This window comes from Plectrocnemia conspersa, unplaced genomic scaffold (assembly GCF_051122295.1).
Source record: "Plectrocnemia conspersa isolate PC_06_02 unplaced genomic scaffold, ASM5112229v1 ptg000009l, whole genome shotgun sequence".
NCBI lineage: Eukaryota > Metazoa > Arthropoda > Insecta > Trichoptera > Polycentropodidae > Plectrocnemia > Plectrocnemia conspersa.
In genome coordinates this window covers 28,368,733-28,388,907 of record NW_028277173.1, presented here as the reverse complement: position 1 = coordinate 28,388,907, position 20,175 = coordinate 28,368,733, and the positions used below count along the sequence as shown (strand labels likewise).

The following is a 20,175-nucleotide window of genomic DNA, read 5'->3' as shown; positions in this document are numbered from 1 at the left end:
AGAAATCAGCTAATTTTCTTGAGCAATTTAAATTCCACGCCCCGTTTGAGTTAATTACACAACGACCCAAATATTTTTAATGCCACTTTGGTGCGTATTTATGTAACAGAGTGTCTCATATTGTTAAGTGAGAATTTTTATTTTAACATTAGAAATTAATACTATAGATACGCATCGATTACTTTGCTGCTGCTAAGAAAAAAGTGCACACAATTTTCTGAAAAACTTTTTGGCGAAACGTCGATATAAAAACTTTAAATAAACGCTAAAAAATCGTAAAATTAAAAATAATGACTAGAGACATTTTTAGATCACCTCATTAGACTGGTTTGTAATATTTAAGATTAAAATTTTTAAGGAGTTAGTATCGCCCTACATGTACGGTGGTCGATTTTCACTGTTTTGAGGTACCCCAGATAGTTACATGTAACTAAAGAAGCATTATAACTATATAATATTTGTTTTAATTTGAATTATTGTAATGATATATATATATATATATATATATATATATATATATATATATATATATATATATATATATATATATATATATATATATATATATATATATATATATATATATATATATATATATATATATATATATATATATATATATATATATATATATATATATATATATATATATATATATATATATATATATATATATATATATAAAATAGAGTACCAAATAAAGTAGCATAGCAAAAAATATTTATATGAATTTTAAATAAAATACTTGCCTCTGTATTGATAAAAAAAATCACAGAAGCCAAATAATATATAATAAATACTGTATTTAAATTAACGTAATTTAATAACAGAAGTGTTCAATAAATTATTAAAAGTATAATAAATCAATACAATAAAACGCTGAGAGTTACTGATATTTTTCTACAATTTATTGTAAATGGAATATAAAATAATAATAAATAAATAACAACAGGAATAAAAATGAAAAGTGCGTATAATTAACTCACTTCTCAAAAGGTTAACTGAATATACTGTGAATTTTAATATTTTTATTCAATTTAATATTATTTTAAGTTTATTACCCTCGACTTAAAAATATATTAAATCATATAATTTTAACATACACATATAATTCCAAACTGTATAAAAAATTGTTAGAAATTGTGAGGTACTTTTGCTAGAAGAGAAATCAGCAAAGATTTTACATTTCTTATTAAGTAAAATATATTAAATTTAACATTGACAATGAGTATCCATTTTGTTTTATATTCTACTTTATTGTATTTATTTTGTGGTAAAAATACATGAAAGTTTATATCCCAAGCCACTAAAAATATTTTAGTATAACAAATTGCAGTGATAAATTACGTAAACATTTTTTGTGGGACATTCTGTGTCTTGTACATTTTTTTCACTTCTGTAAATTGCCTTTGAGTGAATTAAATTACACGTTTCGAAAAACAAAGTAAATTCTTTGCATATAAATCGTGAGATAAGTTAGCCGAGGGATAAATCTTACACGGGGCCGGGCGCTTAGCGCAGCTGAACCCTTAATTATGAAAAATTGCGTTTTTTGCCTGAAAACTCACAGGCATTCGGTAGCAAAACAAACAATGATGTTTGTATTGAGAAGGATCGATTAAATAATATTTGTATAAGCAATTAAAAGTGGCTATAAACATTTTTTGAGTAACTATTTTTTTAGCTGGATAAGTGATAATATTATTAGTATAGGAAATAATTTTAATAATGTCTAAATCAACATATTACTTATGTACTTAATTTTAATACAGCAATATATGCAATATCATCATAATATATACAATATGATACATGACATTATTATATAAAAGCATATTATATATTCCATCATATTTGCCTTAATGAATTACTAAATTAAACTGCAGCGTGTTTTACGTTAAAAACATTAAGCCACTCTAGTTACGTTATGCTATAACGTATTAATTTAGCATTTTAATTCATATTAAATTTACACAAGTCCGCCATGCTTGGTATTATTTTAATCAACAGCAGCAAAATTCAATATATGATTTTTATTATAACTATTAAAATAATTTAAAATACACAGCTAATTTAATCGAAACAGTTTAACTATAAACTCATTAAATATTAATTTTATATATACAAATTGGTAAATATTCAATAAAGCTGTTTCAACTTGTATTTTATCTCATTATCGTAATTATAAAATGCAAATAATATTATATTATTTAGATTGTACTAAAATGGTATATAATAAGTTCAGTCCCGAGTGAAAAGCATATAATATTCTCTTGATAACTCGTTAAAGAGAGTGAATATGAAAATTCTATTATGTATAGATTAAACTTTGGACATGTATTTTGTAGTGTACGGCATCAGGTCTTTCGAGAGTTTTGATATAACGTGAAAATCTCATTTTCCGTCGTAACATGACGTACTCGACTCGTTTTACGGACTTTCCGTGCAATATTAAATAGGAATTTCCGTGTACGTGAACGTAATATAAATAAGTGGTGTAGTAGTGTATATGATTAAACATAGATATAATAATAATTTAATTATACGCTTAAAATTAATGTCGAGGATTGCTACGACGGCTTAACATATAAATTATATGAATATAAAGCCCTTAATTATAATATATGTATTTATTGATTGTAATGGAGGTTCCCACAATATAGTAAGTAATGAGACATTAGACTGATGTCAAAGTCTATATATCAGTAATTATTAACTAGAATTACAGCATACAATCAGTAGATGCGATTATATGCTTGATTTTCTATATTCGCGTGACTAAGAAAATCTGAGAAATATTATAATACAACATCCTAGACACAATTTAAATTTTAAAATACATATGAAATTCGAACCTATGTCTTTGAGGTTTTATTTAATGATTCATACTATTGGTATCGTGCTAGTATCTGCCACAAAGCCTACAAAATTATTTGCCTTTCTAAGAACAATTTTTTTCCTAACAGATTTTTTTTCTGTGGCAATCGTCGCTTCAACAAGTATTTTTCTTATTCTAGAGTATCACAAAAATCGATATTATACTTTAAAATCTATAAAAAAATTAACCATTAAATTGGTAAAAAAAATATTACGTAATCAACATGTTTTTTTTAAGTATGCCTTAGTATTTTATATTACTACTTTTTGTAATAAATAATTATTTACAACTATTTTTAAATTTTGTACAATTGCTACATTTTTTAAATCATTACATAAAAAGGGTAGGTCTTTGCCAGATGTTTGAAAATATGCATGATTTTTTATAATATTTTAATAAAAGTCGAAAGTATTTAAATAGCAAATTATTGTTTATATATCCTAAATACTATAGGCATTATCTTTTCTCTGCTAATCTAAGAACTACAATAATAACATAAAAAGAATCGTTGGATTGTAAAAATTAATTGAGACTTTTCACCTAGTTACGCCATACAATTTTCCCATTTACAATAATCGTTTTATAATATTTTATTTAATTAATAATTGGGAATAATAATTTTATAATATTTTTAATAATAGTTTTTTAATCTTTATCTTCTTCGAAATATTAAAAATTGAATGCAGTAACAACTGTGAAATCCGTTCTTGTCCTTCGATTGCTCACATATGATAGTTTGTTTAATCTTTCAGTTAACTGTTTATCAAAAATATAAATTTATAATAAATAATATACTGTATTATTATATTCACATACTGAAAATGAGATATACATTTTAATTTATGAAAATTATGTCATATAAAGGTGTATCTAGATTTTCCTAATCTCATGATTGATTAAAATCAAGCTAGGTATGTATTGTAAATTCTCTATAATGAGCTTCAACTCATAGAGAATATTTTATATTTATTACAAAATCTATTAATTTTTATAAGTTTCACAAAAATAAAGCATGGTGTTTGATTTGATCGTCTTCTGGCATTAACTAGCCTTTAAATATTATTTCTTAGTGCCAAAATGTCATACATTTGGCCAGAGAATGTCATACATTTGGGCCCAAATTTTCTGATCCTTCTGTGTGTGCAGGAAGAAAGGGGACGCCCGGCTTAGGACGAATGTGAGCCTATGACTGTGCTGGTTTGCTATAACGCCTTAAACAAAACTAAGCTTGACAGGCTAAGATTCAGAACCTCAGCGTAAGCTTAAAATGCGTATTCCATTAAGCGATAATTCAAATTTTATTACCTAGGGTATGGTTTAAAACCATTGATATGAAGATGATTTTTCGAAAGCAAAATTTCTTGAATATTGATTTTTATATATTTCTATAATGATTTTAACACTTTCTATGTTTCTTAGAAATCAGCCTCTGACTCAATTAATAAATTAATAAAATAAAATGCAATAAATATGTATAATTATATACTTAGATTTTTAATATAAATAAGGTAAAATTAAAAAAGCTGCATATAATTCATTTGTTTTGATATGAACTTACTACTAAAACCATATATTTTATATTAAACTAACTGAAGCATTAACTTAGATCTTTATTAAGAAAGAGTTTAAACTACCGTTTTAAATTAGTATACGGATTAGTTTGCAAAAGTTATATGTATGTATTCAAAATAAAGTTATTTAATTAAATTAAAACTAGCTTTTTATCTGAATAAACATTTTTTTTGTGTCAGTAATTAAATTCTCTAGTACAATACTTTACGACACGATGCAGAATGTTGTACTTCAAAACCTTTTGACCACCTCTCCCTTTATGTGTGTGTATACATTTTTTGTGTATAAAACACCATTGCAAAGCTTTCCCGACGCCGGAAGCTAACTTTGCACGGCCGAAAAAAATACCTATTCCAAGGCAAATAAATGAAATACTCACACATGCTGTATGTTTATATTAGAGCACATACGGTCATGATACTTTAGACTTATCTCCGGTGGTTGGTGTGTATGAGCGAATTTCGAAATCCGACCAAAGTTTATTCAAATACGACACGAATACATTTGCACTTGGCGAGCTTTCGACGCGGGCTTCCAGAGTTAAATGAAAAGTTTGTTCATGGAAAACTCGAGTCGAAGAAACATGACCGAATCCTTGAAAACATGATCTAAATTTCAAAGTTTCGGTGCAAGATGCGCACAGTTATAAATTACTGTATAATATAAAATATGTATCTTGCTGAAAAAATCTATGTAAGAGTCCAACTAAATTCATGCATTCTGTAATCTGTATCCGTTTACAAACTGGAATACGTCAAATTTATTTTCAAGGATTCAATTCCATTATACTCACAACGTGTACACAAGTCTCATCATTATTTTTCAAAGGTTATTTTCGCTCTCCCGCAACGAAATGCTTGACGCGCATTTTGTCGCCAAACACAGACCTCCCCGAAAAGATTTGCGCATAAAGGGCTAAATTGAAGTGAGCCAAGGGAGAAAAGAGAACCTGGGGGTAGGTAGTCAATTCGCCCCATTTTATTTCACGTCGAGAGTGTAAAGCAGAGCAGGGTGAAAAAATGAAAAAAAAACAAGAACATTTTTTTTATACAAGTATGTGTATTTTATCAAAATAATAAGAAATAATATAGCTTATTCTATAAATTTTTTTTGTAAAAATTGCGTAATTTGACCACAATCACCTAATTAAATATTTTTTTATATATTAGTAGTACTTTTAAATTTATTTTATGTTTAATATGCCTTTGTCGGTCTATCGATATTAGCTACTTTTTTATCATCTTCAGTCATATCCGTATCATCCCAACCCCAAAGATTGTGACTGCCATCCCCAGTTCTAGTCGCTCTCCTTTTAACCACGTCACTGGAAACTGATTTCAAGTCAGATGCTTGTCCAATCTAAAACATATTAAAAAAATTATATAATATAAATCTTGTATTATAAGTAAAACTCCAAATAAGATTTTCTTCTAAAATCAAATTTACTTATATACATATTTTCTTAAAAAAGCTTTTGTTTATGTGCATTATTGTAATGCACATAAACAAAAGATTTTATTGTTTTTAATAGAAACGAATTATATTAGACGAATTTATTGTTATTAAAAAAAAAAACAGAGATGTAGTCGTATAAATTTAGAATATATCAGATTCTGTTTTTTTTTTAATTTATCGAACAAGTTTATATTTATTTTAATACTACACTCAATTTTCAATTAGATATTTATTTATATATGCAAAATAGATCATATGATTTCTAAATATTATATTTTTAAAAACACTGTTAATTCATATGTATGTGTATTTTTTTTACTAGTAACCCACTAATAATAGAAAAATTTAATATTTATTAATTATTATTAGTATTAGTTAAGAATAAATTGTATTTTTGATAATTAAAATAATCCAATATATTTATTTAATATACCGTACCGAATTTATAACATATTATTTAGACATTGAAATAAATATTGATCTAATGCAAACATTTTTTAATACTACATTTTAAAAAAACACTAGTAAATATAGACTAAACGTGTAATTTCGGATAATAAAGCAAATAAAAACATTTATTTTTTTAACAGTAACGATTTTAGAATATAAAAATAGAGACATAGACATTTTATTCCAGATAAAATCAGATTTTAAAATAAATTAAATTAATTAAATTTGCTTTTATTTATTATATTTTCGTGCTTAAAACTAGTTATGTTACTATGGGCAAAACGTAGTAAATTGTCTGACAATATATAATGTAGAAATATTTATTTTATCTGTTTCTCTTTAATTATCATATTTAAGTCATGAACAGTGCTTATATTTATTTTATTTACTTGAACGAAAACAATACGTTAGTATTGTGTGAGACGTTATAATTTGTTCGACAATATATAATGTAGAAATATTTATCTTAACTTTTAATCTTTAGATACAAGTCATGAATAGTTAACTAAATATCTAAAGTTCAATCTAATACGTTTATATTTATTCTATATACTATATCTCATTTTATATATATGTGAGATATTTAATTGAATATTAATTTAATAAGGCATAGGATTTTAAAATAATATATTTTTAGAATACTTGAAAATTTTGGCTAAAGGCTAAATTTAAACATAAATGAGGAGCACTTATTATTTCAGAGTAACAAATTAATTTTTGAGTTATTTATTAATATTAAGAAAAAAAAACATAGACGTAGTCGTATATTATTAATTCAGAATATATCAGATTTTGGAATTATAAAAAAATAATCTAGTATATTTATATTTATTTTTATATTATACCCAATTTGCAATTTACAAGTTATTTATTTATATTAGCATATAAAAGCACATGACTTCTCAATATTATATTTTTAGAAACACTGTTAAAAAAGAGTGTTTTTAAATTAGTAACACACCCATAATAGGAAAATTAAATATTTAATAGAAAAAACTGAGATGTAATTGTATTATTACAGAAATTAGATTTGCAAATAAGTAAAATTTGTCTAATATATTTATATTTATTTAATATTTTATTCCTAATTTGTAACATCTTACTAAGACATAAAAATAAATATTTACCTAAAGCATATTTTTAAATCACATTTTTAAAAACACTAGTAAATATGGACCAAATGTACAAATTCGGATAATAAAGCAAATAAAAACATTTTTTATTTTAACAGTAACGAATTTATAATATAAAAAACAGAGACATAGATATTTTAATTCAGATGAAATCTGATTTTGCAATAAATTAAATTATTTACGTGAATGAAAAAAATTAACGTATTATGTAAAACGTAATATATGAAATAAAATAAATTGTCTTTCTATATATAATGTATAAATATTTATCTAACCTTTTTTTTTTTTTAAAAAGTCGTAAACAGTAACTGAATATTTATATATATTTTTTTTATATTAGAATCTCTGTTGTATAACTATATGTAAAAAAATAGTATATCTTGATTTTATTTTAATATAGCATATTTTTTATAATGCTTTAAAAACACTTTATCAAATTAATAAAATAAATAGAATACTTAAAAGTTTGGTTTATTATTTAGATATAAAATGCTTTGTAAATAATATTAGTTTAATTAATCTAAAAATGAAATAATTTATATGAAACTGTAAATGGAATGTTTTTTATTGTATTATTTAGTTTACTTCTATAAACAATATATTGCATTTTATGCAATCGTAATATACAGTTTAAACATCAAAGAAATTGTTAGTACCAAATATAGACATTATGGTAATCATGAGAGCTTTTCAAATATAATATATATAAAAACAGTATTAACTATTAATTTTATGTATAACAGAAATTATTAGCTAATATTTTTTCACTAGTTACGAATTTATAATGATGTATTTTGCTATTAAGAAGGAAGTCATAGTTAATCTTTGTTACTTATAAAAAATCGTGGGTCTATTATTAAAATTAAAATTTAAACTACCAAAAATACGTTATTCAAAAAAATAACATACATTTACCGCAAATGAGCTGTTAAAAAATATTCCTTATTTGAACATATTTTTTTGTAATCTCCTTGTTAACCCCTAGATTTTTTATTTTAAATTGTAACTTAAAGTTACTTAAAGTAATAAAAAACATATACGAAAACTCCGTCTTACGAATAGGCAATTGTATCGTAAAATAAATTTATTCTATAGACTAAAGTCAAAAGTAATGAAAAAGAAGCTTAATTTGAAAACTTTAAAATAATGTATTAATTAAGTAATAATAGATTATGTTTATAAAAACATAGTTAAGAAACTTTCACTTTACTCTAAGTATAAATTCCAATTATCCACTTTTCATCGTCCTTTAAGATATGATGTGATAGCTTATTTTAACGACAATCTTAATTATGTCTTTAAAGTCTCGCTGATAAATAACTTAACCCATTAGAGTACTGGAGCATAATAATTCAATCTCATCTGAGCTAAAATTGTGCCGTTAATCACGCTTCAATTTTCATCTCGCCCCAGAGGCCGGTTTTGGCGACGCGCGGCTAACGATCGAACGAATAGTTCCAGAATAGCTTACCCATGCCATGAAATCTATGAATGCCGTGCAAGGGTTCGGTAGGCTGTAGAAAGGCAATTCAGACGCCTTGTAGTCCCAGGGGAACGTGTGGTGGAAGTTGTGGAAGCCCTCGCCTAACGCCACCCATGCCACCCCCAAGTTTTCGCGTGGATTCAGGGAGCTAGAACAAACAGGCATTATGTAATTATCATAGGATAGTACGTGTGGTATATTCACCTTTAGAGGCACTGCTAACAGTACTTGATAAGTATGTGGGATATTCAAAAATAGGTTTTACCCATTGGGTAGAATAATATTTATGGTTTATTTTATTTTTATATAATAGTTTTACTATTGTTTATGAAGGAGCAAATAAAATGACTTACTTATCATATGGCCTGTTTCCAAAGAAATGGGCAAATGAGTTCACGGACCAGGTAGCATTCAATACAATGGCGTAGCGTAGAATAGTTGGGACGCAGAAAGCGTTGACCCAAGTGTCGTTCCAGAAGTAGACGGGAATGATAGTAGGAATGACGAAGCAAACCAGTGGCATCAATTTCATGTAGTGCCTAGTATTATAGAATAGATAAATAAATATTTTTGTTCTTCATGTGGCTAGACTTACAGTGATTTTCCTCACCTTTTCTGGAATGCCAATATGGGATCTGAATAAAGATCAGACATGTCAATCTGTCTTCCTTTGCGTTTCACTTCTTCGCTTTTTCTGCAGCATAGCCAACCCACGTGACTAAAGAAAAATCCTCTGACTGCGTTATGAGGATCTGCGTCAGTGTCAGAGTATTTATGGTGCACCCTATGATCTCTAGACCAATCGATTACAGAATCCTGGAAGGCCATTGTGTTCCAGAGCATAAGAGTTAAACGCAAAGGCCACTTTGCCTTAAATGCTTTGTGAGCCCAGAGGCGATGGACTCCAGCAGTTATGCCCAAACCAGACATCAGATAGCAGGCAAATGCTATATAGGAAAAATAAATATCTTAGATTAATCTGAAAATATATTAAAATTATAATGTGTTTATTTACCAAACACGTTCGTCTCCCATTTCGCATCTACGATAGCCACGTAGAGTGCATAAAGAGAAGCTGTGTGAAGCAAGATGAACCAAATTATGTTGGACCACACCAAAACGATTTTTTTACTTCCTGCGTGCTTCAAATGAGATACTTCTTTGTCCAAGCCACCATCAGTGGTTTGAACATCAGATTCGTAAAGGACACCTGTGGTCTCAGTCTCCACGTGGGGAGGCATGTTGATTGTGATTTTAAACTGGTCTGAAAAAAAACAGTAAAATAATATTTCTTTGTGAACGTGTGTAATTGCACGAAGGTGTTCAGACTAGTACGGATACGATCGTTTTTTAATTAGTGTCTGTATCATTACAATCAAATTAATCTCGCTAGTATTTTTTTAAATTTAGTTAAAAATTAAAGTTATAAGCTACCATTAATTCAACATACATATATGTATGTTCGTGTAGTCTTACACAATATCAATAAAATTTAAGGACTTTAATTTGTTAATTTATATAAAATTATTAGAGTTTAAAAAAAAATATTTTTAAATATATGATATATATATATGCTACAAATTTTATAAATTGCTTAATAACATGCGATATGATAAGTTAATTACCTTAATAAATATTTTAATTATATGTGGACCTTTTATGTAAAATATAATAAATAAATATGTAAACGTGCTTTATATTTTTTTATATAAAAACGTAATCAATTGCTATAAATAATAAATAACCTACCTGAATTTTTCTGAATTATTTACAGCAGCTCATTGTGTAATAAAAAAAACATTATTATTTTTTCATATTAGTAAACTTTGCTATTTAAAAAAATCAAAAATATCATAATCAGACAATGGTTATTGTTGGAACTCTTTTTTTGTATATTTTTAATTATATTATAATTAAATAAGTCGCCACTGTTATACTAAAAAATCGTAACAAATCTAGGAATATATTTTTTTTAATGCAATGTCAACAAAATATTTTTCGATTCAAAATATGATGCCAGTTGCAAAATATTTAAGTTATTCTATAGTTTAAATTATGCTTTAATATTTGCTGTTAAAAATATAATCTAGTGAAAATAAAGGTAATAAAATATTTTTTGCAGTCGCTTCAAATTTCTACTATTTAATGTACAAAATTTCTTGATTTAATATATAGTGCCAGTTGCAACACCCTATATGCTATAAAATTAATTTTGCAATGGAACTGAATTCGCACCATTTAATGTAAAAGTTGATGGACTAAATTTTTCAATTCATGAAATTATGCTAGTTGCAACATGTCTAATATTATACATTAACAAAAATCTAGCTGTAAATAATTTACTAAAGCTTAGATTAAAAAATAAATTTTAGAGTCGCACTAAATTTTCACTATTTCTCAATTCAAGAGATGACAGTTGTAACATACTTAATTTCATCATTTGGTAAAATAATGAAAGAATAAAAAAATGTACTAGTTATATGGCTGTAGGCTTATATTCATATTAAAAAATAATCTACCAAAACTTATGGTTATAAAATGTTTTTTCAATCGCTCTAAACTTGCACTATTTAATGTAAAAGTAGAAAAACTTAATCATTTGATTCAGTATATAATGCAACTCGTTTAACACATTGCCTAAATAAAAATATACTAGTTATCTAGCTGCTTATTATAAGCTAAAAAAGTATTCCACCAAAACTTATGTTTATAAAATAAATTTTGCAGTGGCACTAAACTTAAACCATTGAAGTTAAAAGTCGATAAACTATTTTTTTCGATTTTTAAAATAATGCCTAAATAAAAATCTACTAGTTATCTATCTGTGTATTATTATATTATTCTATGAAAATGAACCAACTAAGACTTAGAAATGGTGTAGTATTTTTAAAGTGAAAAATGCGACTCTTAGCGATTTTTATTTTTTATTAATGTAGCTAGATTTCCCAAGTTTGTTATGTATTTTTATTTTTATTTAAAAACAACTAACTGTCATACGATTTATTATATACATTAAAAATAAAATAAAAAAACGCTTTAATTTCCTAGTACTTTAAACATAGTATTATTTTATAATAATTTAACGGTTTATGTATAGATGTTATATATTTTTTCATCCAAAATATATGATTGATATAATAAATTAAATAGTTAAAAAATATATTTTATGTACTTTTAAAGTGAAAATTTTACTACTGTGGCTAGAGTTTCCAATTTTGCTATTAATTTTTATTTTTATTTATAAATAGCTAACTGTCTAATGTATATATGACTTAAGAGTTCTTTAGAAGTATTAAAATAATTAGAGAATTATTACTTTAAGTAAGGAAGCATAGTCAAATTCAGGTATTTCATGGAATACTACAGGATCTTTATTAGATCTATTATTGTTTGTTTAAATACAAATTATATTATAAACGTAGAAAACGATTCGTATATTTGCAGATAATATATTTATTTATTATGTAAGTAAGAGTATAAGGGAAGTAGTGAAAGTGCTGATCTATTTTTATTTTATAGCTCGTTTGTGAAAATAAAATTAATTTAAATGGAATAGTATTAATGAAGAAGCGGTAGTAAATGTATGCAAAATATAATAGTTTAGAGTATATTTAAATTTTAAAAACTAGATTTAACCATAACATATTATGGAGCCTTATTTTTTTAACAAGGTAAAACTCAAACACAAGTATCTAAATATTTTTATATAATTTATGAGCATCAAATATTTGTAAAAATTCAGCTAAGAATATATTAAAATTGCAGAGTTTATCTTTTCAAGTAGAATTTTTAAAAAGTATATAAAATTTATAATATTAAAAAAAACACTTTCAATGAATTCTGGGTATCACATGGAGCACCACATGGTTCTGAATTGTGTATTCTGGATGTGAAAAAAATTCTGTTGTAGTTGATATTAAATATGTACATACATTTTGGTCCTCTTTTTTTATAATTATCAAAGATGTCATATATTTATAAAAATATATCTTTGCTCTTAATAATTATATAAATATTTTTATCATAAGTACACTTTGTTGATATGAATTCAAATTTAATGAAACATTTTTAGTTTGTATCATATATTTTTATTTTATAGTCATTCCATTCATATGAAAATATTGTTTGAGATAAGAAAATTATATATGTATGAGATAACAAGACGCGGTTATTAACGTAAAACCAACATAAATAAAAAGATAACGTACGATTATTATTCTCACCAACAAGACAAATTTATTTTCATATACGCGCTGGTATGGTTATAAAATAAATTTCGCTGCGGCAATAAAACAAATGTAATTACAGTTGAAAAGGAAAGCCATGTCGAATTTCACATTTTATCATTAAAGTCTGAGTTCATTAATATCACAGATGGGGCTTAGTGGCCGAGAACGATTGTTGCCTTGAACAAAGGCAAAAGTGGATTTTAACTACGTAATATAATAATAAAATTGCTGTTTTCCCACCGTCTCGTTTAAGCTTTCGTCCTTAATCTCTCGGTGATAATTACAATTTTATTATGTTTAAAAAAAATAATCACCTCTATTCATAATGTCTAAATATACATTAAGCGAGTAACACCTTCACTATAGATATACAACAATATATTATACTTTAAAAAATCTTATTTAACAAAATAATTTAAAGCATACTTTTTGAATAAATACAGAGAATTCAAGTGTAAAATAATAAATTTATTTTAACACTGAATACCTATGAATTACTTTTAAATTTGTCGAAAAAATTCGCAATACAATGTAGAAAGAAGCATAAAAAAAGTCTAGTGGCGATCATTAATATTTATAATTAATATTAATATAAATTTAAAATACTTCTGTTCTCAAACGATACTTGTATCAGTGGAAATATATTTCTAAATATTTATAAATAAATAATTATTTACAGTATAAATATTTAAAAATTCTTATTGATTAATAATTTATATTAGAGATTTCGGTTTATATATAGTAATATAATTTTCATTCTAATCCGCAGATTTAAAAAATTAAAGTGTGATAAAAAGAATAGTTTTTAGAGTATAATATTATTTTAGCATCAGCGGTTAGTTATCAGTAAATAATATAACATAAACATATAACTGTTCAAATATAAAACATTTATCTACAGTTTATTACTCCTATTTAATTATATAAGTATTATATTCATACCTATTTGATGTAGCAATACTTAATTCGACGAGTGATAGTCGACTAAAAATGCTACGTAAAGTACCTATATATATAGTTTGGTTTTCATACGAATAGTTCAAAAGTTCAATCGAATAATAAAACATTCTTTATAAATTCGCATAACTAGAAAATGTCTTTTAATTGTTCAATAAAAGCGTACATTTTCATAATGCAAATACATTGTTTATCAAATTGTCATTAGTTAACTAAATACCGAATTCTGAAAGTCCAATAGTACAATTTGGTATTTATGTGTTTACCAATAACTGTTTGAGTCATAGTTAATTTAATTAGCTATAATATTAATTTTTTTATTCAATATACGTATATTTTTATTAATATATTTTATAAAATGATATTATATTAATTTTGCATTGATTTTTATGTTTTAATTCATCGATTTAATTGTCTCAATAACCTCAATTTGCACACAATGGTAAGATTTGCATTTAAATTACAAATGACTGTTATGAATTGTTCAATAGTAAAATAGTTGTTGATCTATAAGAGAGATTACGGATTATTCTGAATATGAATTGTAATATGTATTTTTATTACAAGAGATATATTAGAAATGATACAAAGAAAATGTATTTGTATTTGAAGAAATATATAAATATATTCTAAGTATTCTATGGAGCACTTAAACATGATTCATTGAGTTTTCATAAATAAGCATTGCTATTTTGGTATTTCCGAAACCTATGTTTTTCTAATCGAACACAATGCTAATTTATCTAATTACTAAACAAAATACATAACAGATAAAATAAGATTTTTAATATATTTTTTAATGTACAATAATTGATATGTAAATATATTTTTGATGTGAATTGTTTGTGCCATAAATTTACATTGTGTAAACTCCAAGTCGTTTTAAACTAGTTTACTCTTAACGACTTAAAGTGATGGAAGGGCTGAACCAAATCTAATGACTAAATTCTGTTTTTATCTAGATTTCGATAGCTTTATTCTGAAAAAATAGCTTAATACTGTCAGATGTGAGATGAGGTTAATTTAACAATTTACCCATCTGCCTTTTTTTAAGCAATCATAATCACTTGGAATTTCTTATCAATATATATTAAGAAACAAAAAAAAACATACGCAACAAGTTTGTGAATTAAAATATATTTAAGTAATGGTAAATGATGGTAAAAATAACACATATAGAAAAACTTTATTTTCAATCTAAAATGATCAATAAATAACATGTATTTCCTGGCAATGAAATATGCGATGAATTAACGCCGCTGTAAACTGCTAGATATTCATTGCTGGCGGTGAATTGCTGGAGATAAATTTTCCAGACCCAATTTTTGTTATGTATGTGAAACGGTCGTTTATCTTAATATTAAATTTTAACTTCATAACGCTATTATATTGTCTATTAAATTTCTTTCCGACTTTGTGCTTAACTGCCGTTGTTTTTCTACTTGTCGCAATAATATTGTTGACAATGTTCGCCACAACAATATGGTTTCTATAGAATTGCTAATACTTTATTCAGGTCGCTTAATTATAAAATCTTGCATAATGTTTTTACTGATTACCCTTCAATTACCATTCTTACCTAATTACTTCTTTGTTTTGTGTTTTAAATTAAACGACAAACCTCGTTTTATATTATATTACCATGTTATAATATTTAAAACAAATTTATAATATATTTTTTTATTGTTTCAGATACGCACGTGATTAAAACAACTATAAATAAATAATTATTAAAAATCACTAAAAATTGTAATTGTGAATACCTGTGTTTGGATTTTCTGTGCTAAATGAATTAAAATTAAATTTTATTCTTACAGTGCATATTTTAATATGTTTCGTTTTGTGTTGACAGTGACCTAATAGTTATTTATACAGTGAATCGACTGTTTTTACAGTGTCGTGTTTTTAATATAATTTAATTAAAAAAAAGTGTATTTGCATTAATTTGTAAATTATAAAACGACGTTTGTGTGAGTGAGGCTGCGCTACTCCATGAGGGGGGCGCAGGCCCATGGGGCCTCTAGAGGCTAACATGGATGCCAAGCCCTCAGGGCCTCCATGGCGCTAGTGCGCCGACTTCTAGGTGACGCTCAGGTAAAGTATATTTTTTTTAACCTGCATATTACTTTAGCAAATTGATATTTATATACTGAATTAGATTAAAGGACGCCGCGATTAACATCGACTACTTTTTATATTTTACAACATTATAAACCTCTTATTGTTTAGAGTCTAGACAATAAGAGGTTTATAAATTATAAGGCCAGTTGACTTCCGCCATTAATTTTTTTGGTACTTTTCAAAATTGACTCCAGAGATTTGGTTAAATAAAAGTTTTTAGTTTTCACTTTGTGTAGTAAAAATTAATTTAGTTTGCGACATGTTTGTATTAATTTGTAATAATCGCAGGGAATGTACAGAAAATTGTTTTTTCAAATAGTCATTTTTACAACACCAAAATCGCGATCATTTGGCAATAATAAATTTCCAGATAATAATAATTTATGGTCAATAATATCGATGGTATTATCGCTAGACCAAACAATTTTCATCCACATTAAGGCTAACTTTATATTTTGGTCAGCCTACATAACATGTTTTAGAGTTGTCACATTTTGTAGGGTTTTTAAACAACAAGAAGCTACTTCTTGTGATCTTCTGAATGCAGTTGGTTCATGCCAAGTATACATATGAATTTTATCATCATGTATATTGTGGAAACCTAGATTTAAAACATATATGTATTGTTTATAGTATGAATCAGAAACTGTCAGTTTAGTCAAATCAAATGTAAAAGCAAAATAGTTTCCTGTGTTTTTTGAAGCTAGCGCTTTATCTTCTTATAAAGATTTTCTAGCATGTTTGGCATTTTTAAATATAGTTAATTTTGTTTCATCAGATTTTTTATTTCTTCAATATTGCGTGACGTTTTAATTTGCATATTGAGCAAATCACATTTTTGGCACTTTTCTTTACGTGGATAATGAAATAAATATTCCCATAAATTTTCTTTTTAACATAACTTGTGTTGTTTTCCTTACATTTATCAACGTTTAAATTGCACATTTTTCTTATATTCAATTCAAAGAATAAATATTTTTTATTTGAATTGTGAGAACTTGTATAATAGCTTTCTGATTGACGAAAACTCTCAATGTGTTCCTTCACGCGTTTTACTTTTTCATCATTGATTTTCCTAGAGACACCTTCCAATTAATCACAAAAATCTTCTTCAATTTTTTTCGTATTAAAAGAATGGTTTGCTCTTCTTGTAGATACATTAAATGTGTTTAAAAACATCTTTAAACCACTTAAATTTTTACTTCTTTGGTATCTAAATAATATTTAACACTGTCCTTCGCGTTTTCTGTAATTTCTCGGTCGCATTTTTCATATATTTAACAAATGAATATCAAAAAATCTATTATTTCATACAATATACATTCGAAATCAGAGCTTAACTTCGCCCGACTGGCTGTTTCTTATTCAATTTATTACACCGTATTTAAAAATATTTTACATGGATTTGACCCATGTGACGATAAAAGTGTATGATGTCATTATGCCAGGAATTTGAAATAAATTAGGCATTTAAAACTTAATTTATGGGTTGTGTGTTTTTATTGCTTCGATCAGTGCATCAACGTGGACTTTAAAAAAATTTAAATGTCCAAAACTGCGGCAGTGATCCGTGTCTTAAAAAAAAATATTTGATAAAAGTGTAAAAAAATATATTTTAAATTTAAATTTTGCTTTTATTTTTAATATAAAACATTTTTACTCTCTTTACTTTATTCTCTAAAGCGATTTTTAACAAAGATACGATTTTTTTGATTTTTTGAATGGCCACCATTTTGAAACAAAATGATGGATATAACTGGCTAACATATATATTTGAAATGCTTACAAGGTCTATTTTATGCAGCTTTAAAAGCAGTGGAAGTTATTGTGTCCTGAATTTTGAATCAATTCTATATATAAACAATATGTGTTTTTTTATAAGGAATTGAATTAGGTTGAGCTAGGCTAGGTTAGGCTACGATTTTTCATACCCTAACCTAGCATAACTCAAAAGATTTTTGTTTAAGGAAAAATATAAATTTATGTTCTCAATTTTATACCTTCAGGTACACATGAAGAAGGTCACCAGGGTGGTGCAACTGGTGCAAGGTACCCAGGCTGTATATTATAAGGGGGTCCAATTTCATTTTTTTTAACCTTTAATAAAAAATTGTTTTTCTTTAGCGCTATCTGAATATTTCACAAAAACAATGAAATATTCCATAGTATAAGAAGTTGCAATTTAAAAAAAAACAATTTAAATTATTTATTTTTAAAAAAGGTTCAAATATTTTTTTTAAATAATTGGACCCCCTTAAATATGCAGCCTTGGTACCTTGCACCCCTTGCACCGCCCTGGTAACCTGACTTATTTTTTTTATAAAAACACATTTTGACTGGAAATAATAGGTTTATACATGGAATTCACTCAAAATTTAGGACACGATAACTTCCGCTGCTTTTATTATATCAGCATAATATTTTTGCCAACTTACCAAAGTTGTAGTTCTTGGTACTTTTTAAAGATTTCTTCGCTGCAATGGATTGGATTACACCAAACAAAACATCTTTTTTGCTGTAATGATTTCGCGAAATGCTTCGCTACATACTTTTTTAAGTTCAAGCGGCACACATTTGTCAAGTTGCTTTGGTTCTAAACATTGAATTATTAATGTTTAATATTGAGAAAGCTTTTGAATTCTTGTGGATCTTTCTGCTTTAACTAATGTTATAAAACTGAAAAAAACGCTTAGGAACTTTTTATATTTAAGACTCTTGTCCCTTTTAGGATTCTTAAGCCATTATTGTACCGTAGGTTTCTTCTACACACAAAATAATTGTAAGGTTTATGAGCAATTTTTTTTTCATTTATCATCAGTACAATTTAAGGCAATACTATTATTAAAACCATCCGCTATTGAGTAAAATATTTAAAAAAAATAATATTTACGCGTTTAAAAGATTCTTTGAGGAATAAAATTATTTACAAACAGTCTGGCTTTTGCGAAAATTACTTTGACAATGCATATACGGACTATATGCTTTGTCAAAGTGATCTTGTAAATATGAAAATAGTTATAAACCAGCTGGGCTGCTGCTCAACCTTTTAGTAGTGGCAATCTACTCCTCTTTATAAAAAATCATCACGATCTACTTTCTTATAAGTTCACAAATAAATAATGCTTATTAAACATTTCAGTTAATAAAAATAGCAATTAAAAATAGAAACATTGTGAATATTACATTAGATAAAATATTATTTATAAAATCGTTGATCTGTATTTTTAATGTCAATATTAAACCATCAAAGATATAATTGGTCATTGGTAACATTGGTCTATATTATAATCACTCAAATAATTTCGTATATCTGATTTTATAATGTCAGAATATGCGGATTCAGTCAAATATATATATAGCCAAAATTAAACATTTATTTTTGTACCGCATTTGTAAGGATTATATATGTATTTATATTTAATGTATTTCAAAATATAATCTTTGGATTCTAAATTTTAATCATTCTGAAGTTTGGTTATTTCCATTTTGTGTTTATTCAGATATAATTTAAATATTTTAAAGATCTAATTTGCGATTTCTACTATGTTAATATCTTTCTGAAAGGATTTTGAAAAAAATAGTGTGATGTTTTCAATCTTTTTAAAATCATCGAATCTCGCCTTAACATTTTTAATTTCGAAAAACATTGTTTGCGTCTAATTAAGTCATATCAGGATATATACGTTAATATTTTTTAATGCATAGGAAATAATTAAATACTCTAAAAAAGATTACAACTTATTGAGATTTTAATATCTAATAAATTGCCTTGTAATTCAAGATTCTAATCCATTAGTTTTAAGCGAATGTCTGCTAAGAATGATAAATTAAATATCCAGTTTTGTTTGATAATTGTGGGTTATTATCACCTCTCTCAGAAAGAAAACTTTTCATGTC

General features: G+C 25.8%; 2 protein-coding genes and 1 long non-coding RNA gene across 6 annotated transcripts in view; 2 read left to right on the top strand and 1 right to left on the bottom strand.

Moving 5' to 3' along the window:
- Positions 1–16,059, top strand: part of LOC148232512 (uncharacterized) — a 147,510-nt gene extending 131,451 nt beyond the window's left edge. The window contains exons 4-5 of one of the 2 annotated variants that reach the window (XR_015810736.1): positions 15,850–15,906; positions 16,010–16,059. This is a non-coding gene — a long non-coding RNA (uncharacterized LOC148232512). The other variant, XR_015810735.1, reaches the window with a different exon arrangement.
- On the bottom strand, positions 5,604–14,195 carry LOC148232513 (acyl-CoA Delta-9 desaturase-like). The gene is made up of 6 exons (XM_088192316.1): positions 14,143–14,195; positions 9,987–10,235; positions 9,582–9,918; positions 9,325–9,510; positions 8,960–9,119; positions 5,604–5,809 (listed from the first exon to the last, which is right to left on the bottom strand). The coding sequence occupies exons 2-6, from the start codon at positions 10,210–10,212 to the stop codon at positions 5,645–5,647; spliced, it is 1,074 nt and encodes a 357-aa protein (XP_088048442.1). The 5' UTR covers positions 10,213–10,235; positions 14,143–14,195; the 3' UTR covers positions 5,604–5,644.
- The window catches only part of Liprin-gamma (liprin protein kazrin), a 139,817-nt gene continuing 135,605 nt past the window's right edge, over positions 15,964–20,175 (top strand). For 2 of the 3 annotated variants that reach the window (XM_088192667.1, XM_088192669.1), the window contains exon 1: positions 15,975–16,251. In XM_088192667.1, the coding sequence (XP_088048793.1) occupies positions 16,216–16,251 (36 nt within the window). In that variant the 5' untranslated portion in view covers positions 15,975–16,215. Of the gene's footprint in view, positions 16,252–20,175 lie in introns of all 3 variants that reach the window. The other variant, XM_088192668.1, reaches the window with a different exon arrangement.

Bases quoted from the DNA above. Each gene is read 5' to 3' on its own strand.
- LOC148232513 (XM_088192316.1), bottom strand. From the start codon at position 10,212: ATGCCTCCCCACGTGGAGACTGAGACCACAGGTGTCCTTTACGAATCT. The intron at 9,120-9,324 runs GTAAGTCATTTT...TGTTTGTTCTAG, and splicing joins GGAAACAGGCCATATGATAA to CTCCCTGAATCCACGCGAAA. The intron at 5,810-8,959 runs GTAAGCTATTCT...AATATGTTTTAG, and splicing joins TCATAGATTTCATGGCATGG to ATTGGACAAGCATCTGACTT.